The 27,425-nt window shown below is 52.1% G+C and overlaps 1 protein-coding gene across 1 annotated transcript in view; it reads right to left on the bottom strand.

Moving 5' to 3' along the window:
* LOC144728736 (echinoderm microtubule-associated protein-like 6) overlaps positions 1–26,950 on the bottom strand; it is a 119,167-nt gene extending 92,217 nt beyond the window's left edge. Inside the window, 7 exon segments of the mRNA XM_078608342.1 lie at positions 326–527; positions 7,933–8,068; positions 15,662–15,847; positions 19,477–19,545; positions 24,074–24,172; positions 25,794–25,953; positions 26,934–26,950. Coding sequence (XP_078464468.1) covers positions 326–527; positions 7,933–8,068; positions 15,662–15,847; positions 19,477–19,545; positions 24,074–24,172; positions 25,794–25,953; positions 26,934–26,950 — 869 coding nt within the window.
* Between the last annotated feature and the right edge of the window lie 475 nt (positions 26,951–27,425).

Raw genomic sequence — 27,425 nt, 5'->3', positions numbered from 1 at the left:
TTAAAATGGTTTCAGTTTCAACAAAATATGCAATTACAAAGCTTTCATATTTATATTTCCATTGCCCTTTCTGTTCCAATAATACACATTTTGAAAAAATAATACGACAGAACCTCTTAAGCTTGACATAGCTTAGGGCCCCAGCATGTCATAATCCGGCTCTGCATCACCAGTCAAACTCCTTGCTTGATTCGTTGACGAAGAGCGGAGTGGGCTAGAGGCTGGTGAGGAAGCGGTGGGGGGGTGGGGGGGGAGTCCTGGGGTGGGGGGTGAGGAGCGCGGGGGGTGTGTGGAGAGAAGGGGGGGGGGTCAGCAGGGTCCGTGCCTGACGGAGCGGTCGTCACTGCCCGTGACGGCGAGCGGCTTGGCGGGGTGCACGGCGAGGGCCCAGAGCTCCCCCTCGCAGTGGCCCTGCATGACGAGCAGCGGCGAGTCGCGCTCGCGCACCGCCACCTCCAGGATCTCGCTGTCCTGCGTGCCCACGGCGATGCGGTCGCTCCTCCAGCACACGCTGCGTACGGAGAGCCCTGGGGGGGGGGGAGGGGGCCGGGAGGGGCGGGGGTTGCAGGTTGGTAGGTGGGGGGTAAGGATGTGGGAGGATCGTACATTTGGATGGGGGAGATGATGATGATCGCGGGAGACGATGGGGGAATGGGAGAGGTGGAGAGACAGGCCTGGGTGGGTGGGGGGGGGTATATGGGTGGAGGGGTGGCAGGAGAGGGTGAGGAAGCGGGAGGTTTGGATGGGTGGGGGAGGGAGATGATGATGATGATCGCGGTAGACAATGGGGGAATGAGGTGGAGAGACACGGAGTTGTGACGGGAAGATGGGAGGGGACGGGGAGACGATGGGCGACGTGGGGGGGGGGGGGGGGAGACGAAGAGACGGGGAGATTCGGGAGATGACGGGGAGATGGAAATACGTGGGAGATAATGAGATGCGGAGGTCGGGATAAGAAGAGCGATCGATGGGGAGATCGATGGGGAGACAGACAGCCGTGGAGATCAGGAGACAGAAAGGTAGAGGGACAGGGAGACAGCGCGATTTGGGAGCATCTAATATAGCGTGCTGTTGAGCACATTATCTGTATGCAGCATTTGACCCTGGGTTCGCTCGCAGACACACACACATACAACCACGAACACACATAGGACGTTGTAAAGCGCGTCGGTTCGGTGATTGCAAGGCTCCGTACCCCCTTGAGACGCCACTGTTAAAGAAGCCTCGATACGGGCAAGAAAGCTCAGAGGCAAGAGTTTCAGGCACTAAGGGGGGAGGGAGGGGAGGGGGGAAGATGCCAACGCACGCATTAAGCAACGCTTCTGGAAAGTCCTTGCGCGCGGGGGGGGGGAGACACGGGGACGGGAACCACGAAAGTTTCTAAGTGAAAACGGGGGGGGGGGGGGTGACACAATTCAAAGGAGCAACACGCCCTCCGTTAGGAGACGCTCTAATCCGATTAGACGCGTGCGCGGAATCGAGTCGAGCATTGCTGCTGCGGGAGCCGTACGGCGTCGTGTTTTTTTTATTGCAACCACCCCACTACCCCCCCAATCGAGGTGATCGCGTGGCAGCAAGAGGCGGGCGAAGCACCATGGTGCCGCTACGCGAGGCCGGCATAAATGAGCCGGCGAGCGCGGAGAAAGTGAAGCTGTGACGGGGAGACGCGGCGGAGGAGGAGGAGGAGGCGGCCACGTGCCGGGCAGGGACCCGCTGAGACGCTGCATTAAAATCCGAGCGGCAGTTGCCTTTGATTAAACGGGGTTCCCAAGTGTAGCGAGTCGGTCGTCTCGGCCACAGCACCAATGACTTGCATAGAGACCCGTAGACTTAGAGACTCATAGACATGCATAGAGAGCCGTAGACTTAGAGACCCGTATTGGCATGCATAGAGATCCATGGAGTTGCATGGAGACAAGATTTTCCACGCAGACTAACGGAGATTGATCGACTTGCATGAACACCCGTAGACTCACCTTGGCACCGATAGATTGAGTTGTGGTAAAATTCACATTTCCATATGCAAAGAGCTTAGATTATTTATCTGTTATAAATTGTCACGTGATAAGCCACTCTTCGTCGAGCTATCATTTGTGGCCAAGTCGCTTCTGAAAAAGATGTAGATATAGCTCAGTGGGCCTTACCTGCTCAAAAAAAAAAAGTTAAGTTTATAGTTTAGTTAAATATCAGCAACATTTGTTCAACATCAAACGCCTCTGCACCAGTTTCGACATGCAGTGTCTCATCAGAAGTCAGGCTTGCTGCAACCAATGCTGACGAACTGACAACTGTTTATAGGCAATGACGCAGTCCCCGATAGATATTGCGAAACGAGTTCGTTGAAACTATCCGTAACACTTCACGCTATGTTCTCCACAGCGACGCGTTTGCGGTTTTATATATCGGTATATATCATTGTCTTATAATGAACATCGTAAAATCAGAGCATCGATATGGAATTAAATCGCATTTCTCCTCGATGTTGTTAAAAGCCCTCCTCAATCTTAAAAAACCGTGTGGGGCCCATGCTAGCTATCCATGGTTCAGAGTCACCCTGCGTCACACCGTGGGCGAGCGAACGGCAGACGCACGGGGGGGCAAGGGGGTTGGGATGCGAGGAGGTTGGGGTGGAGCAGGGAAGGAGAGGAAGAGGAGGACGTGGGAGACGGATGATGAGGCGAGAGAGGAGGAGAATGATGAGAGGGATGGATGGGAGGAGGAGCAGATAGAGGGGGGAGGGGAGGAGGGTGGAGGAGGGACGGAGGGAGTGAAGGAGCAGCAGGAGGAGGAGGAGAGGAGGGAGAGAAGAAGCTGTCTCCACGGACTATCGGTTGTGCTTTAGCGCGTGGGGAGAGTGGATCTGTGAAAAAAATAAATTACTGTAATAAATGAACGTCACGAGACAGTAGGTGTGGCTAAAAATAGACGAGGATTTAGCGTCTCGTGTGCACCGCATTCGTCATTGTAATGGCTTTTTGTTGTGTGCGCAATATTCGAATTCTTCATTTTTGTTTAAGGGCATGGGCTTCTCGTTTTACCGTAAACAAACAGAACAAAGTGCCCCATTAAATGGGTGCGGCCCAAAAAAAATACAGCACTCGTGCGCAGTGCTTCTACATCTGCAGAAATTATCTCTCATGATGAGAGCAAATCATATGCACGGCAATTCGTCAATCGATGATGCCTGTACGCTGCATTGCTCGCAGAAGAGCTACGCTGGACGAAACGAAAAAGGAATGACTCATGCGATGGATTTTAACTTTGTAATCGCTGAACGAGATAGGACCATCTACTCACGACTTAACGCGTTCGCCAATTAGCAACTGACATTAAACTAAATTTTGATTTAAAGCTTCCGTGACTGCAGGGATTCATATTCTTAGTTCTTTCGGTAAAGTCACGTAAAAGGGAAATAATAAAATAATATAAAAAAAATTATCACGACGTTTCGACTGCAACACAAGCAATCATCATCAGGTGTGAAATCCACAGCAAGAAAATTTTGGTTGGGATGCGAGGAGGTTGCTGTGGATTTCACATCTGATGATGATTGCTTGTGTTGCAATCAAAACGTCGTGAGCTTTTTTTTTTAATATTTAGATTATTTTATTATATCCCTTCTACGTGACTTTACCGAAAGAACCAAGAATATGACATTAAACTATTTTTTTTTATTTTACCAGGTAAGGCCCATTGATTAGCAATGGTTGGCTACGTACAGTGCGAAAGAAGTTCAACATACGTACGTTCATACAAATGATAGCTCAACGAAGTAGCTTATCATGTGGACATTTATAGCAGCCGAATACTCTAAACGCATGCTTCTAAATGCAGAGGGAAACATCGGAGGACGTGGAGAAAAACCCACACGACCACGGGGAGAGAGAGACACGCAAACTCCAAATATACAGCAGCAGGCGTCAGGGTCGGGATCGAATCCACGACCTCCTGCATATCAGGCGAGGTAGTTAACATCTCGCTACGGCAGCGCCCATTACATTGTTTACATTCTCATAGCTGAGATTTACTTGAAGGGAAAAAAAGAGAAAAATTGTATTACGACTTATTATTTATGCAGACATTGGTAACCAGGTTGAAACCATGAACACGCTACATTTGAGAAGCCGGTTTAGTGTCGAGTGACCTGGGGTGCACCAGAAATGACGAAATGGAAAACAAATTCATTCAAGTACAGCGGATGAAGCAAACAATAATCAGCACAAAAACCACGGTGTCACGTGAGCAATTGTGAAGATTGCGCAAACATCGCTCAACGTTAAATACACAAATCCCCTGGGGCAGATTGCTTTTAGACGGATCGTCGCACAACTACAAGTTTGCTTACAAGAGAAACACCGAGGGCATATCGGGCCGACTGCCGTTGCTCAAAGTAAGAACGCGAACGGAAGAGGGTGGCAATCACAACGGGCGTGAGTCTGCGGTGACGACCTGCGGCGTTCATCGATGCCGGCCACATCGAGAGGGTTGCCGCGCCGCGTGTCGGAGCGCTCGCACAGCGAAGAGAGCCGTGGGCGAACGAGAGCAGCAACAACAGCAACGGCAACAACAACAACAGCAGCAGCAGCAGCAGCGACAACAAAAAAATCGCCTTCGTTTAGCGGCGCGCGGCTTTTAAAGTCCATCGGCTTGAATCGCACGCAGGATCAAGACGGACACGCGCGCGTACGTTGCTAGCTCGCGCGAGAGAGACAGGAACACACACATCCAGCCACTATTCCAGTTAGAGGCGTCAATTCTGCCATTAGTATCGATCCTGAAGCTAACAATACACGCGCGTGATCGCGTGCCTAACAATCGATGAGAGCGAGGGAGGGAAGGAGGGAGGGAGTTTTCGAGTCCTATGTGTTGTATGTGATTGGGTTCACGCGACGTTAATCCCTGCAGGGGCCAGAGGTCGCTGCGTTGATCGCGCGAGCGAGCGATGCGAAGAGGTAGAAGAGGAGGAGGAATGGTAACGGAATAAACAACGCAAACACACGGGGGACGGGCAGCCGGAGGCCGGAAGACAACGACGGACAACGACGGACGAGACGTCTCGTGGAGGCTGTCGGCGGCGTTGGTTCGAGAGCTACTCGCGCGTTCGGACATGGAGAGGGCAGTGGTGGGAGGACAGGGGTGGTGGGGGTGGTAAGGGTGGTGGGGGGTGGTGCGGGTGTAGTGGGGGTGGTGGTGGGGGTTGGTGGGGGGAGTTGGGGGGGTGGTGGGGGTGGTGGGGGGTGGGGGGAGTGGTGGAGGGGGGTGGTTGGGAGGGTGGTGGAGGTGTTGGGGGTGGTGGGGGGGTGGTGGGAGGGTGATGGGGGGTTGGGGGGGTGGGGGTGGTGGGGGGAGTGGTGGGGAGGGTGGTTGGGGGAGTGGTGGAGGTGTTGGGGGTGGTGAGGGTGGTGGTGGGGGTGGTGGGGGGGTGGTGGGGGGGTGGTGAGGGATGGTGGGGGGGGGGTGGTGGCGGTGGTGGTGGGGGGAGTGGTGGGGGGTGGTTGGGGGGGTGGTTTGGGGGTGTTGAGGCGGCGGCGGGGGTCCCAAAGCGATAGAATGCAGGAAAAACATAACATTTCATACGCCAATTTTTTTTATACGTTGCTATTTACGGAGCAGTGGTAATTTATTTTAATTAGGCCGAATACTAAGACGTGTCGCCAGATACGATGTTTAACCGTGACACGGCAGGCGGAGACTGTATTTTTACAACCGAGCGAGGCTCCAAACTTTCTTAATTGGAAACAAACGCGGGAGGGGAGGGAGGGAGTTGGGGGAAAGAAAAATGATAACGAGCGAGCTGCATAATCGTCGATGAACATTTGACGGTGCGGTCCGTGCGAGACGAACACCGTGACAAAGACAAACGAGCCCCGAGAGGAGATGGCACTTTAAACATCTGAAGCCGGAGCGATGTTTTTGTTTTGTTTGTCTCGCCACGTAATAATAATAATACGAAAAAATCTATAAATTATTTTTGTTGCGTGCCAACGCACGACTTTTCGTCATCGATCGCTTCAAACAATTTCAAATCGTCGCGCGCCACTGCATCACCGCCGAACATCGCCTCGCCCAAGGTCATGGGGTCAAAGAAGTTGAAGTTGCTCGACACTAGGGTCCGTGAAAGATGCTCCCAAGCTGTGATTCAACAAACGTTCAAACTGCCCCTGCATTCGTGACTCGCGCGTCGAATCGCTCGCTTTTAATCGGGTGGCAGTCGCCTGCTGAGCGAACCCATTAAGGACAGGGAGGGGAGCAGTGTCAGATCATCCTCGTAGCAAAAGTAGCTACACACGCTACGGGCCCCGAACTTTCAAGGGTCCCGCGCTAAATGCTTTCAAGCTATCAATTCCGGTTCAGTGATTCTGCACTTGCTCTATTTCTATAGTACTACACTGCTTTCAACTTTTTTTTATGAACGATGGGGTGTTTAAGGTTAGCGATTTGTCGTATTTATCTGGCTGTATAGCAAATGAAAAAATACAATGACTTTACTATGCAAGTAAAAAAATTGTGTTTTAATATTTATGTTTTTTTTTTATTTAGCGCCCCTTTAAAACATATACTACAGGCCCCGCACTAACTTAATCCAGTACTGTGGGGGAGCACATACAAACTCTACAGGAAGTCCTAGTTGGGAATTGAACCCTGCGTTTGCGACGTGTGCTATCCTCCGCACCTCTGAGAAGCACGGTCGGATATGGACGGTGCGAAAGAAGCTCAAAGTCAACACACGCGAATTGGTTGTTTTACGGTTGATGCAAGCGATATGAAATCCTTACGTTACGGCTAGTGGAGCGAACAAAACGGTAAAAATGAGGCAGAATAAATCATAATAATCTTTATTGATACGCCTTTCATACCGCAAGGCACTACACGCAAGTTAAAATAACCTAAAACTATAAACTAAATTATATATTTTATTTTCGTACCGGGTAAGGCTCACTGAGTTGAACAGCTCGTTTTCAGAAGCGACATGGCCACAAATTACAGCCCAACAAAGTGGCTGATCACGTGGACATGTATAGCAGCCAACAACTCTTCCACACAATGTGGAAGGAAAAACCCGGAGGACCTGGAGAAAAATCCACGCGACCACGGGGAGAGAGAGAGAGAGAGACCACGCAAACTCCAACTATACAGGCGTCGGGGTCACGACCTCCTGTGCATACCGGGCGAGGCAGTCACCATCTCGCCACCGTGGCGCCGCTAAGACGAAACAAACGCGCGAGACGACAAGCGACGTGGCGCGCTTGCTGCTGGGGGGTTTACACGGCGGGGGGTGGAGGAGCCCGGAGCGTGGGCGAGATTGTTGGCGACGGGAGAGGCACTCGCGAGAGAGACAACGCGCCAGACGACGATTGGAAGCGGTGAACACGGCACGAATCATTGGTGCCTTGACGAGAGTATTCTCTGGTTCTTTCGGTAAAGTCACGTAGATAGGAAAAAGAATAAGAGAGCACGAAGTTTCGGTCGCAACACAAGCGTCCGTCATCAGATGACTTTACCGAAAGAACCAAAGAGTATGGATTCCTGCAGTCACGAAAGCTTCAAATCAAGATTGACGAGAATAGTTTACAAGGAGTGGATGAGCCTGCAGCAGGAGTGGGGGGCGGGGGGGGGGCTCAGTCCGGTTTAACCCCCCACCCCCCACCACCCGACTCGACTGGACTCCCTTGAAAAGTGACTTATTAGCTCTTCAAATGTTCTCACGGCACAAAGCCTCTGTCTGCTTGCGTCTGTCTGTCTCTCGGTCTGTCTGCGGTGTGTCAATGTGCGTGTGTGTGCGCGTGTGCCTCTCTGCATGTCAGCCTGTCTCTACGTCTGTCTGTCTCCCGGTCTGTGTGTCAATGTGCGTGTGTGCGCGTGTGCCTCTCTGCATGTCAGCCTGTCTCCACGTCAGTCTGTGTGTATTTGTCGCTCCGTGCGTGCCGTTACCTTTGTAGCCCTGGTCGCTCTCGGCCAGGTCGATGGTCGTGATCGGCTTGAAGTCGGTGTCCCAGAGCCTCACGCAGCCGTCGCGTCCTCCGCTGGCGAATCCCTCCTCGCACGCGTACAAGCTGAAGATCGCCGACTGTGCAACGCGCGGACACACGGGTACGACGATAGCCTATTATCACGACCACTGAGCACGCTGATACACCCACGGCAAGCTTCAATGCTTTGTTCGGGATGGGGTTCTGCCACGTTTTGGCAGTAAGTGCCTGTTAGGTAGGGGGGGGGGGGGCGTTCTTGCCGTGTACAATCCCAATCGAGATATTTGCAGGTACATTTTATTACACGCTGGTAATATATTTTGGCCGCTATCGACGCCATCGGGTTGAATCTTGACTGAGAGCTTTCGTGACTGCTGGAATTCATATTCTTTGGGTCTTTCGGTAAAGTCACGTAGATTGGTTCATAGAAAATAACAAAAACTACGACGTTTCGATCACAACGCAAAGAATAGCCATCAGGCTGAGCGCGTCAAGTTGTGTTGTGTTATCGTTGTCGTCATCTGGGGGTGACGACAACATCCACCTTGACGATTGCTGGTGTTCACCAGATTTTTCGAATATTCCTCCTTTGCATTCGACATTTGGTTGTTGTTCGTGTTGTTGTTCGTGTTGTTGTTCGTGTTGTTATTCGTGTTGTTATTCGTGTTGTTGTTCGCACAGCTGGCGATAGCGATGCAGCCCCAGAGTACGATGAGCGGCACACGCATTACGTGCGTGGCAAACAAAACAAATAAACAAAAGCATTGATGGAGAAAATTAACGGCACGTAATTTTTGTTATGGAGATTAAAAAAAAACATGTTTTCGCACCCGGATGAAAAAGAAAATGTGTACGAAGAATTATATTTCAAAACCCACAATTCCGCTGCACCGTAAGCAAACGTGGTCTCAGCTCAGCCACACCAATGACAACACCAGTAGATAAAGTATAAAAATAAAAAATACATTTTAATACCGCCGTATGAAAAAATGTAACGTAACAATGCATAGATTAATCGGCTGAATTCCAATTCTTACGCTCGAGATGCACGTGTGGAATCGTGCGCGTGAGACTCAATTATTTACGTTAATTAAAATTCAATGCAAATTATGCGTGTGCATTATAGGGGTAATTGCGTTGGCAAAATTGTACAAACGAGATAAAGTATGAGATGAATATGCGATATCACATTCTCGCAGCGGCTATTGGTTAGCTGACGGGAAGACGGTCACTGCATCGTTCGTTTTCAGATGCGCTTGTGCGGCCGTCTGGAACGCTCTTCCTTCCCATGTTAGAAAGCCACTTGGAGCTATGCACTTATAAAAGCAAACCTAGTTTGAAAGTCGTTTATTGAGAACTGATTCATGTGTTTAGATTGTTTTCCTTCCTCGCACCTCCGATTAGCACATTTGGCTATGTACGGTGCAAACGAAGTTCAACATACATTTTCAGGGAATATGAAAATGCATGCACTCACGTATGCCGTAGGATAGACCTGTGGAAGTGAATTCACAAGTGTATTCGTAATAACGTCATCTTCCAAGGCCGTTCTCAGGCACAAGGTGATACACTGCTGTCTGCACGAGTGACAAACGGGAATTCCTTTGTCTCGTGATGTGATGTCGATAACACAATTGACATATAACTGCGGGAATCGGGGGTGGGGAGTGAAGGGGAGGAGGAAAGGGGGCGGGGAAATCAATCCCTTGAAGAAAAAAAAACACCGCTGTACATTTTACGCAAACACGATATACGGACTCCCCATCAATCCAACAGCCGATCGTTTGCAGAATTCATTAGACGGATACGAGCTCGCGAGGTGAAGGTTACGCGCGAAGAAAACTTATACCGGTCGGCGCCCTGTAATTTGTGATGATTGCGACGCTTTAAGCGGAACAATTATCGTTCAGCGACATCGACGCGGCACACACACGCACACGTGTGCGTGCACACACACACACGCGTGCGCTTGCACACACACACACACGTGCACACACACACACACGTGTGTGCACGCACGAGAGGAGGATTCTCAGGCGCAGACGTGACAAGCGCCGTCAGCGTCATCCGAAGCGCGGCTCCGCAAACAAAAGCGGGCAGAAGAGACGCGGACACGCAAACGCCTCCTCGGGCCCATGCTGGCGGCAAGGGGCGCGCCAAAGACATTTCGGTCGCGGTGGGTGTTAACCCACGCGTTACCCCACCGCACAACGCCAAACTCCTGCTTCGAGTGGACGGAGGCGGTGGGGAGGATTTAAAACAAAATAAAACTTGCACCATCGATTTCGACCCCAGCGCCGGGAGATGGAGTATAAACTATACGAAACTATTTTGTGTTTTTATTCTACCAGGTAAGGCCCACTGAGCCGTATAATTATTTCTTTCAGAAGCGACCTGGCCCACAAATGACCGCTCATCGAAGTGGCTTATCGCGTGGAAATGTTAGAGCAGCCACCCACTCTGAGCGCGTGTTGTTTCTAAATGTGGAGGGGAAAAGCGGAGGGTCCGGAAAAAAAGCCCACGGGGAGAACATTCCAACTCCAAATATACAGCAGGCGTCAAGGTCGGGATCGAACCCACGACCTCCTGTATACAAGGAGAGGTTACTCTTTGGTTCTTTCGGTAAAGTCACGTAGGTATAAAAGAAAAGAAATCACGACGTTTCGATCGCAACACAAGCGGTCGTCCTCAGGCAGAAAAAATATAATCCAGCAGTGGAACTGCTGAACTCACCACCCAGTCGCACCGTCGCCTCTTGGACTGCAAATCCGGTGTCCGAGCCATTACATCGCCACCGGGGCGGCTTTGTGGCTTTGGAAAATTGACAGGGCTAGAAATAACATTTAAAATCATGACAACGATAGGAAAAATTGCTCATAGGCTGCTGGGACCATGCTTCTCTCTAATGGGGTCAGGGTTAAGTTGAGCGAGGGAGGAGATCAGTGGCATTGATTGTGCGCGTTTAAACCAAGCAATGGGCCCCTTAACGGACCGGCGAATACGAGAATGATACACAGGCCAGACCCGTGCCAGCGAGCGGCTCTAACCGGATGGGCAGGCGGAGCGGGAGGGAGCGAGGGGAGGGTTGGGGTTTCTTAACAGAGGTCAGTCAAGCCCGGCGCAAGGAGGCAATCAGAATTCCACATCCAACGCCACGCTATTCTTTTTCATCGGTCGCCTCCATCACCCCACCCCCCTCCTCCCACACCACCACCACCACCGCCGCCCTCCTCCACCACCACCCCCTCCTACTGCCATGCTGCCAATGCCAGCCGCCGCATCAAGAGATGGGTTTGTCACTGCCCGCTTCATTTGCGCCATGCTGTGTCCCGGTCGCTCTTCTAACGGTGGGTCCCGCAACCAGGGCTGGCACGAGGCGGCTGCTGAGGTGGGCTACGCACCGCTAAATGTGCCCCCCCCCTTACCACCGCGGTGGTGAGATGTTAACTACCTTGCCTGGTATACAGCAGGATTTGGGTTCGATCTCGACCCTGACGCCTGGCTGTATATTTGGAGTTTGCGTGCCTCTCTCCCCGTGGTCGTGTGGATTTTTCACTGGGTCCTCCGTTTTTTCTCTCCACATTTAGAATCAGCGTCACGCGTTTCGAATATTTGTCTGCCATGCATTTCCACGTGATAAGTGCTATATCGCTCAGTGGGGCTTTTACCTGGTGTAATACAAAAATAAAACACAGTTTCGTTTAAAGCTGTTACGTCCCTTTGACCCTCCACCCAGGTTCACTCTCTTCCGCACTGCTAGCGTTGGTGTACGGTGTTTTTTCCGCCATATTTTGCTGTCTTTTATTGGATTTTCTGTTTGCACTCAGTCACATATTCGCTTTAAGATGTTTTTTTGTTCATGTTTTTGTTTTTTGTTTGTTGCGGTTGCACCCGATTCAAGAGCCGAATGGCTCACAGGGCTCTATACCTAATAAATGAACTTGAACTTGAACGGCTCCGGCACGTGACGTGCGACCAGCCACGCCGCGTGCCGCAGAGCGCCGCTGCGAATAACCCACGGGGCAGTCGCCACCCCCGTGCTTCACGATGTCCGGTGCCAACCGCTCCACTTCCTCGAGAAGCCCCGGACACGCGCAGGCCGAACGTCGGACATCGTAACCAACGGCACGCAGGCACAACCATCACCCCCACCCCCCACCGCCTCCAGAAAACGAATCGGCGATGGTTACGCGAAGAAGAGGGCTCCACTGGAGACATGCTGGCATGGCAGGCTACCCTTTCACAGAAACGGCCCATCCCTCTGTTGCATTGTTGTTGTTGTTGCTGCTGCCACTGCTGCTGCTGTAATTAAGAATGTTTCATGAAATCCCTGCAGCTTTGACAACGCGCTCGTGATAAGTGCCGCACACTCGCTCTGCAGCTGCTCCATTATCCCCGCTGTGAACGACTTTCGCGTAAAATTCCGCGTGGCGTTTTTTGTTTTCAATTATTATTATTCTGATTACAGCGGTAGAAATTGCTGCATTTAGGAGATGCTGCGAACAAAAACAACCCAAATGTAGGTGTTGAAGGACGTCACGTAAATCATCTGGAGCACTTTCGGTTGTATTTTGACGCTGCTTAAGCTTCCTATGTTATAATGTCCTCTCCGCCCCCACCCCCTTCCACCATTTAAATATCTCCACTCGCCCACGTTTCACCCCAGGTACCGCTTGCAAAGGCGTATTCGGTGTCTCAGTTCGTTGTTACGATTTTGCCAAACAAGAAACTATTTATCACGCCAGCAAATTAATGCATATTCTGGACTACGATTCAATTCAAGAGTCAAATAAATAAATCCGACGCGGAGCGCAGAGCTCTTCCTGTCCACCAATGGATTTACAAAGGGTCTCTAAGTTAAGTTTAAGTTAGTGGCCATTCAATTGTTACCATTGTTAAGATTATATTATCCAGATTAGCGGCAGAGCAATAACAAACAGATCGATCTATCGAATCGATCCCATTATCCATCCAGGGTCGATAAAAGCAAAATAACTTTGTGGTGTCAACAGCGATTCCCATGGAAGATCAACCACGTGCATGGCAATGTGGAATGTCCTCTACTGGTTCAGAGTCATCATTGAACATGAGCACAACTCCCGAACTCAAGTGAGTGGACCTGTGGGCGAGTGTGGGTGAGTGGGACCTGTGTGTGGGTCAGTGGGCCTGTGTGTGGGTCAGTGGCCCTGTGTTTGCCTGAGTTGGTGAGTGGGTGAGTGGGCCTGTGAGCGAGTGTGCGTGTATGGATCTGTGAGTGGGCCTGTGTGTGGGTCAGTAGGCCTGTGAGCGAGTGTCTTTTGGTTGCTTTAGATTTCCACATATGCCACTTCGTTGGACTATCATTAGTGACCAGGTCGCTTCTGGAAAATAGCTATTTAACCCAATGGGTTTTACCAGGTAAAATATTTTTTTTTAGTTTATGTCCCTTTGACCCCCCAAGCAAGTTCACTCTTCTTACTGGTGTAGCAATGGTACGAGAGTAGGTGAGTGGGCCTGGGAATGAATCAAAGGGTGAGTGGGCCTGTAAGCGAGTGTGCCGGTGAGTGAGCCTGTGAGCGAATGAGCAAGCGGGTGAGTGTGCCTGTGAGCGAGTGAGCGAGCGAGTGAGTGTGAGCGAGTGTGCAGGTGAGTGGGCCTGTGAGCGAGTGAGCGAATGGGTGAGTGGGCCTGTGAGTGAGTGAGTGGGCCTGTGAGCGAGTGAGCGAGCGGGTGAGTGTGCCTGTGAGCGAGTGAGCAAGCGGGTGAGTGGGCCTGTGAGCGAGTGAGTGAGTGTGCCTGTGAGCGAGTGTGCAGGTGAGTGGGCCTGTGAGCGAGTGTGCAGGTGAGTGTGCCTGTGAGCGAGTGAGTGGGCCTGGGAGCGAGTGAGCGAGTGGGCCTGTGAGCGAGCGAGCGAGCGGGTGAGTGGGCCTGTGAGCGAGTGTGCAGGTGATCCTGTGAGCGAGTGAGTGGGCCTGTGAGCGAGTGAGCGAGTGGGTGAGTGTGCCTGTGAGCGAGCGGGTGAGTGGGCCTGTGAGCGAGCGAGCGGGCCTGTGAGTGAGCGAGCGAGCGGGTGAGTGGTTCTGTGAGCGAGCGAGCGGGCCTGTGAGCGAGCGAGTGGGTGAGTGTGCCTGTGAGCGAGCGAGCGGGCCTGTGAGTGAGCGAGCGAGCGGGTGAGTGTGCCTGTGAGCGAGCGGGTGAGTGGGCCTGTGAGCGAGCGGGTGAGTGGGCCTGTGAGCGAGCGGGTGAGTGTGCCTGTGAGCGAGCGGGTGAGTGGGCCTGTGAGCGAGCGAGCGAGTGGGCCTGTGAGCGAGTGAGCAAGCGGGTGAGTGTGCCTATGAGCGAGTGAGTGAGTGGGCCTGTGAGCGAGCGGGTGAGTGTGCCTGTGAGCGAGCGGGTGAGTGGGCTTGTGAGCGAGCGAGCGAGTGGGCCTGTGAACGAGTGAGCAAGCGGGTGAGTGTGCCTGTGAGCGAGTGGGTGAGTGGGCCTGTGAGCGAGCGGGTGAGTGTGCCTGTGAGCGAGCGGGTGAGTGGGCTTGTGAGCGAGCGAGCGAGTGGGCCTGTGAACGAGTGAGCAAGCGGGTGAGTGTGCCTGTGAGCGAGTGGGTGAGTGGGCCTGTGAGCGAGTGAGTGAGTGGGCCTGTGAGCGAGCGGGTGAGTGTGCCTGTGAGCGAGCGGGTGAGTGGGCTTGTGAGCGAGCGAGCGAGTGGGCCTGTGAACGAGTGAGCAAGCGGGTGAGTGTGCCTGTGAGCGAGTGGGTGAGTGGGCCTGTGAGCGAGCGGGTGAGTGGGCCTGTGAGCGAGTGGGTGAGTGGGCCTGTGAGCGAGCGGGTGAGTGGGCCTGTGAGCGAGCGGGTGAGTGGGCCTGTGAGCGAGCGAGCGAGTGGGCCTGTGAACGAGTGAGCAAGCGGGTGAGTGGGCCTGTGAGCGAGTGAGTGAGTGGGCCTGTGAGCGAGCGAGCGAGCGGGTGAGTGGGCCTGTGAGCGAGCGGGTGAGTGGGCCTGTGAGCGAGCGAGCGAGCGGGTGAGTGGGCCTGTGAGCGAGCGGGTGAGTGGGCCTGTGAGCGAGCGAGCGAGCGGGTGAGTGGGCCTGTGAGCGAGCGAGCGAGCGGGTGAGTGGGCCTGTGAGCGAGCGGGTGAGTGGGCCTGTGAGCGAGTGAGTGAGTGGGCCTGTGAGCGAGCGAGCGAGCGGGTGAGTGGGCCTGTGAGCGAGCGGGTGAGTGGGCCTGTGAGCGAGCGAGCGAGCGGGTGAGTGGGCCTGTGAGCGAGCGGGTGAGTGGGCCTGTGAGCGAGCGGGTGAGTGTGCCTGTGAGCGAGCGGGTGAGTGGGCCTGTGAGCGAGCGGGTGAGTGTGCCTGTGAGCGAGCGGGTGAGTGTGCCTGTGAGCGAGCGGGTGAGTGTGCCTGTGAGCGAGTGAGTGAGTGGGCCTGTGAGCGAGTGAGCGAGCGAGCGAGTGGGCCTGTGAGCGAGTGAGCAAGCGGGTGAGTGTGCCTGTGAGCGAGTGAGTGAGTGGGCCTGTGAGCGAGCGGGTGAGTGTGCCTGTGAGCGAGCGGGTGAGTGGGCTTGTGAGCGAGCGAGCGAGTGGGCCTGTGAACGAGTGAGCAAGCGGGTGAGTGTGCCTGTGAGCGAGTGAGTGAGTGGGCCTGTGAGCGAGTGAGCGAGCGGGTGAGTGGGCCTGTGAGCGAGCGGGTGAGTGGGCCTGTGAGCGAGCGAGCGTACCGCGTGCGCGGCCTGCACGGTGCGGGCGAGCGTCACGCCCTTCCACACGTACACATCGCCGTTGAGGGCGCCCGAGTAGGTGAGGTCGTCGCGGGCGCACGCCAGGCACAGGATGGTCTGCAGGTCGCCCGCCTTGCCAAACACCCCGCGCTTAGGCGTCAGGGCGTTCCCGCACATCGTCCAGAACTTGGGCGGGAGGAGAAAAGGTCAAAGGGGTCACCCAGTCAATCTTTATTTACGAGCGAGCACTTCGCATTAGCCCGAATGCCCGACGCTTGGGTTTAATGGGCGCCGCGGTGGCGAGATGTTAACTACTTCGCCTGGTATGCAGGAAGTCGTGGGTTCGATCCCAACCTTGACGTCTATATTTTCGGAGTTTTCGGGTTCTCCCTGTGGTCGCGTGGATTTTTCTCCGGGTGCTCCGGTTTTTCCCTCCGCATTTAGAAACATGCGTTTAATAGTAGTTGGCTGCGATTCCACGTGATAAGCCGCTTCTCGCTGGGCTATCATATGTCACAGCCAGATCGCGTCTGAAAGAGAGATATATAGCTCCGTGGGGCCTTACGTGGTGAAATTAATTTGTTTTTAAAAGTAATAATAATAATACCATATGAGCTATCGTGGTCAGATGCATGCCCAGCCTTCTGGGAGTGCGAAATTTCAGTCGCATCGATTCAAGGCAACCGAACTCTGAACCGGTGTTCGACAAACAGTGTCCCATCGGCAGTCAGGCTCGCTCGAAATCGACGCCACTGCTGCTGACGAATCGCCGATCTTACGGCGGGCAAGTGACCCTCTCTCTTGTGCGACACGGCGGAGGGGCGGCGCGGGTCGACGCAAAAAAAATATTATTCACATTCTGCACGACGACGCTAACGACGGTTTAAAGCGTTCGTGACTGCAGGGATTCATCTTCTTGGTTCTTTCGGTAAAGTCACGTAGAATGGAAATAAGAAAACATAATAAAATAATTCTCACGACGTTTCGGCCACAACGCAAGCAGCCGTCCTCAGGTGGAGAGCATGTCTGTCGAGTAGACAGAGTCTGAATGACACACTCCAGGCTTGGAGCGACTATTTTATTATTTCCATTCTACGTGACTTTACCGAAAGAACCAAGAAGAAGAAAAAAGCTAACGACGGTGGTGAGCGCTGGAGGGCGATGTGACGTGGTCCAGTGCCGGATTAAGCTCGTGCGGGGGCCTGTAGCATATGTTACAAAGGGGCCCTAAAAATATATTGAAACACACATTTTTTTAAATTGCATAGTAAAGTGATTGTATTTTTTCATTTGCTATACAGCCAGATAATACGACAAATCTCTAACCTTAAACACCCAGTCATTCGTAAAAGCTGAAGGCAGTAGATTACTATAGTGATAGAGCAAGTGCAGAATCACTGAACCGGAATCGATAGCTTGAAAGCATTTAGCGCGGGGCCCTTGAAAGTGCGGGGCCCGTAGCTACATATGTAGCTACTTTTGCAACGAGGATAATGCGGCACTGACGTGACCGTACGCGGAGAACCGTGGAGACACCACACTTGCCGAAGCGGTCGCTGACTCTCCGACGTGCAATTTGCACGTCGGAGCGCAGCCATCTGCCGAGGCTCGGAGACATTTCTTAGCGAGATGACAAACAAACTCCAATTAAAGTTTTAGTTTCGCCTTCATTAGCCTTTGTGCGAAATATATATATATTGAATGCCAATGACGTTCATTTTTGTAATTACGTGTTCTGTCAATTAACACAATTCGCTCCTACATATTATTCGTAGAGATGTGAATTTGTGTGGGTGGGGTGGGGGGAAGGGGGGGGTGGTGGCGCGCTTGTCGGAACCACGAGCTCCGATACACGGCCACAGCTGAACGAACGTGAGCAGTGGGCCATGCCCGTTGTGTTCCACGACCGACCGGCTCTGACGACGGTGCTCTCGTGTCGAGAGGTCTCGCCCTGCCCGCCGTGCTTGAGTGATGACGCGAGCTGGCAAATCGTGGCTCAGTGAGTGCCCTTGGTAAATCGTGGCCAAGCCCCCCTTAGCCATGGCAAAGGGGGGCACCGCGGTGGCCCTGATTTTAACTACCTCGCCTGGTATACAGGAGGTCGTGGGTTCGATCACATTCCTGACGCCTGTATATGTGTCTCTCCCCATGGCCGCGTGGAATTTTGTCCGGATCCTCCGATTTTTCCCTCCACATTTAGAATTCAACGCGCGTTTCGAGTATTTGGCGGCTGCTGTACATTTCCACGCGATAAGCAAACTTCGTCGAGCCATCATTTGTGGCCAGGTCGCTTCTGAAAAGGAGCTACACGTAGCTCAGTGGGTCTTACCTGGTAAAATATTTTAACAAAAAATAGTTGAGTTTACTTTTAGCGAAGCCAGCAGCCAACCGCATTCAACAGCATGGCGACACCAAACGGGCAGCCACGTTTCATTGGCAGCTCGCTCCAGACTCTCCTCGCCCGTTTTAAGGGTTAACGGCAAAAGCCGCCGCGATTCTGTGCCGGGAATTATGGCGGTGGCGGCGGTGGCGGCGGTGGTGGTGGCGGTGGAGAAGGTAGCGAAGGAAAAAAAAAATTAAGGTAAGTGCAGCCGTGCTATAAAAAGCCGCGCGGATGAGCAGGATGGCTGGCCGCTCACTGATAAGTGAACATGAATGGGCCGGGGATAGCAGCAGGGGCGAGAGGTCCCCTTATGATCTGCGCAATTAGGCGGGAGAATGGTTGGGACACGGAGACTTTCCACTCGGCCGCCCAATTCCGTGCAGCAGGTGCAAGGGGCGCGCCAATTGACCATTCGCCGACATTTGTTGTAATTGAAAATGTCGTCAGCAGCAGACGCCGTGCCGTGATCTATCCACTGCTGGGCAGTACCGGATTATCCTCGGAGCAAAAGTAGCGACACATGCTACGGGCCCCGCAATTTCAAGGGCCCCGCGCTAAATGCTTTCAAGCTATCAATTCCGGTTCAGTGATTCTGCACTTGCTCTATTGCGATAGTACTATACTGCCTTCAACTTTTACGAACGACTGGGTGTTTGAGGTTAGCAATATTACGCATTATCTGGCTGTATAGCAAATGAAAAAATACAATGACTTTACTATGCAAGTTACAAATTTGTGTTTTAATATTTACGTGTTTTTAAACATTTAGGGCCCCCCCCCCCCCAGGTCATCATCATCTCTCACAGTCTTGCAGAGCAACAACACCGCGAAACTCCTGCACACGAGCTGATTTTATCGCTCCATCTCCATGGCGGTGCTGGTGCGTCCCGATTCTTGGATGCCCACTCCGTTTTTTTTATTATTGATCATCTGCCATCATATCCCTTCGTGACATGTGCTACCCAGGCACGATTACCATTGACAAAAAAATAGACGGTAGACATATTATAGACACAGCTGCATGGGGCTTTGAACATTGGAACCAAACCAACCGTACCATGAATCGGCCTTCATTTTAAACTATTTTAAGCTTTTACATTTATTTTTTATTTTACCAGGTAAAGCGCACTGACTTTTAAAGCACTTTTTCAGAGGCGACCAGGTGATAGATAGCTCAATTAAGTGGATTATCACGTGGAAATGTACGGCACGTTAATTCTCAATGTGGAAGGAAAATTTGGAGGACCCGGAGAGAAATCCACACAGCCACGGGGAGAGAGACACCACAAACTCGAAATAATATACAGCGCGCGTCAGGTCGGGATCGAACTCATGACCTCCTGTATAACCAGGCGAGGTAGTTAACATCTCGCCAGCGCGGTGCCCCCAAGTGGGTAGAGAGCGTGGATGGATGTATTCCTCATGCCGTTACCTTGATGTGCTTGACCCCACAGCTTGCCAGGCGATGCGGCTGGTACGCGTCCCAGGATATGTCAAAAATCTGCAAGAAAAATTCCACAAGTTTCACATGTTCGCACGCACTCAAACCATCTTGCCGTACATATGTATTTTTAACAAAACGCAAGCCTATTATTTTTGACAAGATACACGAAAGAAGCAACGAGCGCGATGGTTTGTATCAGCCCCCCCCACCGCCCTCCCCCAGCTCCCCCCCACCGCCCCCCCCCCAGCTACCCCCACCGCCCTCACCAAGCCCCCCCCCCCCACCGCCCTCCCCCAGCTCCCCCCCACCGCCCCCCCCCCCAGCTACCCCCACCGCCCTCACCAAGCCCCCCCCCCCCCACCGCCCTCCCCCAGCTCCCACCCACCGACCTCCCCCAGCGTCTGAGATCGAACCGCTCAGATCGTTGTCGCTTTCATCGCACCCCCAATAATTAGCTTAAAAACCGCGTTCACGCAATCAGCCGCTGCTACATTTCGGAGAAAGGGAAGTTTCATTATCTTCCTGCACAATCCGCGACACGTCGTGATCCGAACAGACGCCGATGGCACCGCGGATTTCATTTTTTCCCATCACTTTCGTTGACGCGTCCGTCGTCGAATCTTTTTTTTTTCTCACTCTTTCGCGAAAACGTAATTTAAATCATGATCAGATTTGCGCCGGAAAATACCAAATCTAATCCGACTTCCAAGCGAGTTTCCGCAGAGAGACCTTGACAGGTGACGCCATCGTTTAAGGAGGTCTTCTTAAAGTGGTGAGGGCCAAACGCCTCGGCGGAATTGCACCTTTGGCGCTTGTACCTAAATTAAAACGTGACCGTCGCTCTTCAACAGGCTGCAATATGTTTGTAAGTGCGTGTGTGTGTGTTTATAATCTTGTTGTTGTGTTGTTTTGTAGAGGTTAGAGGTTGTTGCTGTTGGGAGCGGTAGTGTAGAGGTGAGCACGCTCCGCTACGAACCTGGCGAGCCGAGTTGGATTCCCGCTCACGGCCAACACCAGTGACGATTATCTTTACCAGTCCTGGGCCTCCCCTAGGTCGGCTCAGCCTAAAATGAGTACCTGATTTGGTTGCGTAAAAACGTCGCCACTATGGTCGTGGTGCTGGCTAACTACCCCCTGGTGTGCCGTTCCGGCCTTCATAAGTGCTTGCTAACAGCACTTGCCCCAGCAGACTGTTAAGGCTATACGGGGGATCTTTGTATATCCACAATCGTACTGAGTGACTGTATGAGTAAGGTGATTGGTTTGCTTCACTGCCCTTTGTCAATCTGCTGCTCGAATGATGCCCTCTTCCCCAGCACTCTTGTCAAGTTGTGGTCGTTGTTCTACCCCGACGACACCGACGGGACGATCCTTCGCCACTGATGTCAGCCGTAGCCGGGAATCGAACTCGGGCCGCAGAGTTCACAGCATCGCTCCCCCCTTATCATGTTGTAGGAATGTTCTAGAATGTCCAGATAACTAAAATGTGTTGTATACATATCACGTTCTAGATGGTTCTAGAACGGCTAGAGAACTAACATTTTATGTATACATATCGAATTCGAATTCTTTGCTACAAACATCTGAAAAGCATTTTCTTTAGCCCTCCAGTAATTTTTTTTGGTGGGGAGGGGGGGGGCAATAATTCTACACCCCCCAAAATCAGTGGTTCGGCCGAGGGCTATGAAAATGTTGTTTTGGAGAGTTCCACAGGCACAACTTCACCGATGTTGGGAGGGTTGCATGGGGGGGAGGCGGTGGAGGAGGGTCATATTTTGTAAACATTAAACTTTTTGGAAATAGGCAAATAAGGGCTTATATACTCTTAGTTTTTTCGGTAAAGTCACGTAGGAAAAAAAAAGAAATTAAAATTAATAAAAATTAAATAATACAAATCACGACGTTTCGGAGGCAACACAAGTCTCCGTCATCAGGTGGGACCGTCACAGCCAGATTTGCTGTATCAAGTGAGGCAGGGATTCCAGATGCACGTTCTTAAATACAAGTTAAGGGGGGGGACGGGGGGGGCTTATCAGAATGTGGTAGCCAATGAATGGAACGTATTGGGAGGGGGGGGCGGGGCTAAAAGAGAGCACGAGGTATACGTCGACGGAGACTTGTGTTGCCTCCGAAACGTCGTGGATTTTTATTATTTTATTTTTTATTAATTTTAATTTCATTTTTTACCTACGTGACTTTACGGAAAAAACTAAGAGTATGAATCCTTGCAGTCACGAAAGCGTCAAATCTAAAAAATTATAATAAGGGCTTGTATCTGGAGGTTTGGAAGGGTGCTCGGTCACGCACTCTATGATAGCCGGCAGCCGGACTGCGACACACGCCCTCCCGCATGGCCTCGACGCTTCCGAATGGGAAAAGAAACCGACGGACGTCATCGGAATGGGAAAGGGTTAACTGGGTGAACGGGTAAGTGCCGTCGAATTACAATTGTCGAATTTGCACGCCGAGGAATCTATTTTTCATAGAAACTCGAGTGTTATGAAATACGTACAGCCGTTTGCTTTTAATCTGCTCTTCGTTTCAGTCGCTTTTTTGTTGTTGAGAATTTTAATTTGCACGTTCAATCTAATTTCCCTTAGATTCAATCTCCGTTAAATTTTTAATTTAATCTTTATTCTTCCGTTTTGCTGTTACGTTTGATCTGGTACTTTATTTCCCCCGCATTTTTAAATATATTTAATTTGCGATACTTTTTAATGCTTTAATAATTGGTGTAACTCGAGCAATTATTATGCGTTCGCTTGTTTTGACCCAGGTCTTCATCGGATGCAAAGGGCTTTTACAGACTCAGTGGGCTCCTGCCTCATATCAACAGAAGATATTGTTCTCATTGTTGACACCATGGTGGCGAGTTTGGGATGTTACCTCCCTCGCCTAGTACACAGGAGGTCATAGGTCTCGATCCCAGACCCTGACGATGCCTGTTGCACATTTGGAGTCCGCGAGTTCTCTCTCTCCCCGCCGTGGCCGCGTGGATTTTTCTCCGGTTTCCTCCGGCTTTGCCCTCCTCTACCTTTAGACGCATCACGCGTCTCGATTATTTGGCTGCTGCTCTAAATCCTTCCCGTGCGGTGACGATAATCAGCCACTTTGATGAGCTGGCACGTGTGGCTAATTCGCCTCTGAAAAATTGCTCATAGCTCAGTGGGATCTACCTAGTGAATATAACAGTTCAGTTTATTATTATTATTTTTACAGCGGTAATGATTCACACGGGGGGAAGGTCCTGTCAGGTTTTCACGGTAGTGGTTGATGCGTGATGCTTGCTTATGTATAGTTCTAATTGACTAATTATAATTGGCAATATTTGAACGTGCGTGTGCGCGTTAACGTGCCGGGGAGTAGGTAGATGCACACACACACGTGCGAATATGGAGGTTTTCAAAACGGTGAGGGCTATTCAGCCAAATCCGTCCCTACCGCACACAAATCAACATCAGCTTCATTTGAACGCACGCACGCACGCATGCAAGAATGCACCCAGCAAGGTATCCGTGGCAACACAAATTCCAAAGCAATTACGACGTAGCAATTCAGCCCAATCTTGCCCCCCCCCTCTTCTCTACCGCATTGTAAGAAAAGAAAATTAGAATTAATAATATTATTGTGATTAAAGGTTTTTCCCCTTTTTTGGCAACAAAACAGGTGTGAAGATGTTAAAACACCAAACTGAAGCATTTTACAAGGAATCATGTCTGCAATTAATGCTTGCGGTCAGAATGCAAACAAAAAACGTACTCTGATAATATATGCATTGTCCTTGAAACTGATTGGTCCACACCAGAGGCAGCGTTCTTTTTGAGCCTCGTCTCAAAAGAAAGCTGTTAGACCACAGGACGCCAAAAGGCTTTTGGCGTCCTCTGGTCTAACACCGTTTGAGACGAGTGAGAGCGGGTGTTGCCGCAGCATTCACAGCGGTCAGCGCGCTGCGCTCCGAGCTGAGGCGAGGCTCGGGTTCGATTCCAGCTCACAGCCACCTGTCTTGGGATACGTCACTCGGTGCGCGTGCGCGTGCGTGAAGCGTGGAGAGCGGCGGTGTAGCGGTTATCGCGCTGCGCTACGAACCAGAGGTCGCAAACGGGTTTTGATTCCTTACCCGTACCCGGCCTCACCAGGGTCGCAAACGGGTATCCATACCCGGCCGTACCCGTACCCTACCCGGCCGGGTACGGGTAGGGTACGGGTATCGGGTACGTGATTGCGACCTCTGGGATGAAGCCATGTTGCAGGCGCGAGTGGGTTGATTCTAGGAACTTGAATTGTGAGAAGAGACAAGACGTTGGGAAATGAGTGACAAACAGTTACTCACCAGTGACTCACGGTCTACCCGTACCCGTACCCGGCCGCACCAGGGTCGCAAACGGCTACCCGTATCCGTGCCCGGCCGGGTACGGGTAGCCAGGTATCGGGTAGGGTACGGGTATCGGGTACCCGGTTGCGACCTCTGCTACGAACCCAAGCAACGCACGCGTTCGATTCCCCAACCCGTCCCTGTGTCCATCGATCTGCGGTCGTGTTGCGCGTGAATTGTGGGGAGAGTTTTGCCGGCACGCGGCTCACGCACCCTCTCCGTGTGCCCGGGCGCGGCGGCGATCGGCTTGCCACGCTTCCAGTCCCACACGCAGATGGAGTTCTTGGCATCGAGGCCGACGGACACGAGCAGCTGATGAGAGACGGGGAGTGGGGGTGGGGGGGTCGTTAGGGAGGCCTCTGGCATTCTCGGTCGTTGTCGCTCGCTCGTCTATTGGGGGGGGGGGGGGGGGGGGGGCAACGCGTCGCGATCGTCGCCAGATTATTTTTTCTTACGCCGCACGAAAACGAGGTGTCGGAATCGGAATTCTTGTTCATTCTGGAGGAATCCGATGAGCTGTGAAGCTCTTTTGTTTCCACAGATGCGGCTTGCGGTGGAGCCAACGACAACGAGAACTACGGAACCGTTTCTCTCTAGAAACGTTCACCAAGAGGCTGTTTGTTTACGAACAGCGCATCTATTTATCTGCGTCTTTTTGTTCTAAACTGAGAAAGCAAGAATCCCACAATCCGCAATAGGTTTCTTGAGCCGTCCATTTGGGATGGTGGGTGAGGTGGTCTGGACTGTATATATGTTGAACTTCTTTCCCACCGTACGTAGCCCACCGTGCTAATCCGGTAGGCCATGTGGCCTTCCTCAGCCAGCCGTGTTGTTATGGCGGCAACCACCGTCACCGGATGAAGTTTAACGTTAAAAAAACTAGAACAGGCTCACGGAAATACCTGCGCAATTTATTTTTTTTGCCAATGAAAACAAAATAATCACTGCGCTAACGCTTCGAAATCTTTCTCTTTTTTTTGTCAACACGCCTACGACTCAACCGGAGTAGATTCATTAATTCACACAACAATACAATAATTGGCTCGCGAAAATCATTATTGCCGTGAAACATTCCAATTAAAATGGTTTGTTTAAACGCAGCAGCGGCAGCAGCTGCAGGTGCATGGTGGTGGCGCGGCTGTAGCGCGTTTGCCAGCTGTTGCAGAAGTTCGCGGTTCGAAGCCAGAGGCCGCCCTGGTTAATACTTGCGGTGTGCGTCGATTTAAAACAAAAATACTACGTGCGGTCTGCTTTACGGCAGCCGTTAAAGGACCCGTGACATTGTTCGAAAAATACTATTAACTATGTTTTATTTGACCAGGTAAGGCCCACTGAGATATACAGCTCCTTTTCAAAAGCGACCTGGCCACAAATTATAGTTCAACGAAGTGGCTTATCACGTGGACATTTATAGCAGCCAAATACTCTAAACGCATGTTTCTGAATATGGAGGGGAAAACCGGAGGACCTGGAGAAAAATCATCGTGACCACGGAAGGAACAAACTCCAAGTATACTGCAGGCATCAGGGTCGGGATCAAATCCACTGCCTCTTACATACCAGGCAAGGTAGTTAACACCTCGCAACTGAGCAGGCCTAAGTGTGCTGGTGACACGGTCCAAATTACATTTTTTTTTCTCTGAAATTGCAAAAGGAAAAATTACTCGCGAATGGCCAAATTGGGCAAAGCCCCACGTGGCAACGCGGCCACGTGGGGAAGGAACATCGCCAACAACCATCACGCGTGCCAACGATTTTACATTTAACCCACTAGGCAGACGATGCTGCTGCTACTGCATTGGCAGTGCCGGTGCCAATACCAGCACACACGGCACGACCGCCTTCGCTGTGCAGCGTTCGCGACGTCACACACCTATCGACTGCGTCACCAACGATCCCGCTCTGGGAACTATGTTTGTGCGCGGATGGATACCTGTCCCGTGACGTCGAAGGCGAGGCACGCCACTCCGTGCGTGTGCACGTCCTTGAGGATGGAGACGGACTGCACGTTGTACGAGTCCCACACGCAGATGTACGGGTCGCGTCCCACCTGGCCCGTAGCGACGAGGCTGCGGTCTGGGTGCAGGGCCAGGCTAGCAGTGGAGGGGGAGGGGAGGGGGTGGTGAGCACACAGGAGAACGCGTGGACGGACGCACACACGTGTGGCACACAAAGACAAAGATCCCCCCGTATAGCATTGAAGGACTGTTGGGGCAAGTGCTGTTAGCGTGCACCTATGAAGGCCGGCACAGCACACGAGAGGGTGGGTGGCCAACACCGCGCCCGGCAGCCTTTGTCTCCCCAGTGGCGATGTTTACACACTGCATCAGATACTCATTTGAGACTGAGTCGACCTAGGGGATGCCCAGGACCGGTTCAGATAATCGTCACTGGTGTTGGCCGTGAGTAGGAATCGAACCCGGGGCGCCAGGTTCGTAGCGCATTGCGCTGAACGCTACACCACCGCTGTGTTTGCGAACAAACGTGTGCACACACGCACTTGCACGCGTACACGGGAACACGCACACAAGCAACAAAGAAAGACCCCCCCTCCTCTCTCCCATCGCACCCGTACACGTCATCGGAACGGAATCGGAAGAAAACCTCAAATAAAATATCTTCCGACCTGAAGACGTACTGAGGCTCCCATAAGGCCACGCGGAAGGGCGAGTGGCACAGTTTGGCGCCAGCTATTATAGAGCGCGGTCGTGTCGCTACAGTTCTCTGCGGTGAGTACAGTGTCTTTAAACACAGCGACCTCTCCAGCGGTGAACATGACCTCACTCTGCAACTTGCAGTCGTCTCGGAACGAGAAAGGGTGAACAGACTTTTTGGCCTAATGGTGTTGTTAGCGAGCGCCTATTAAGGCTGGCACGGCCCACTAGAGGATGGGTGGCCAGCACCACGCCCGGCCATGTGGTGTTAATCCAGGACCAGGGATGTTTATACACCGTACTAGTTACTCATTTAAGGCTCAGTCAACCTCGAGGAGGACCAGGATCGATTACAAAAATGTTCGTTATTGTTTGTGAACGTGAATCGAACTCGGATCGGAAGGTTCGTAGCGCAGTACGCTGACAGCGGCGCCATCGCTCCTCACACCACAGATATGCGCGCATACACACACAGTCAAAACACACAGACACACACAAAACACAGACACAAAACACACAGCCAACACGCAAGAAAACACAAGACATGAAAAATGATCTCACATGTCAAATTGACATCCTGCATCACAGCCAATTGGAGAAGATTTTTATTTTTTAAAAGCATGCTCAACTAAAAATAAATCAAAAACACTGCCGCACAGATCATTTGTCGCGCGCGCTCAGTCGTGTTCTGTTGTTGTTGCGATGCCCTGCTGGGACCGAGGCTCCCTCGTGCAAGGTGCAACCGCGAATGTTGAGCGCGCAACACGACGCAGCTTAGCACATTGGACACGCACGTATACGTATCGGAGCGGAAACCCACACGTTGTGCGAAGGCAATTACAAAGCCCCTTGCAACAGGCAGCGGTGGTAACAAGGCCCAACCCGGCAACGCCTCGCTCGCTCCACCGCTG

This window comes from Lampetra planeri, chromosome 30 (genome assembly GCF_965212315.1).
Source record: "Lampetra planeri chromosome 30, kcLamPlan1.2.h2, whole genome shotgun sequence".
In the NCBI taxonomy this organism is placed as follows: Eukaryota; Metazoa; Chordata; class Hyperoartia; order Petromyzontiformes; family Petromyzontidae; genus Lampetra; species Lampetra planeri.
This window is presented reverse-complemented; position numbering and strand designations above follow the sequence as displayed.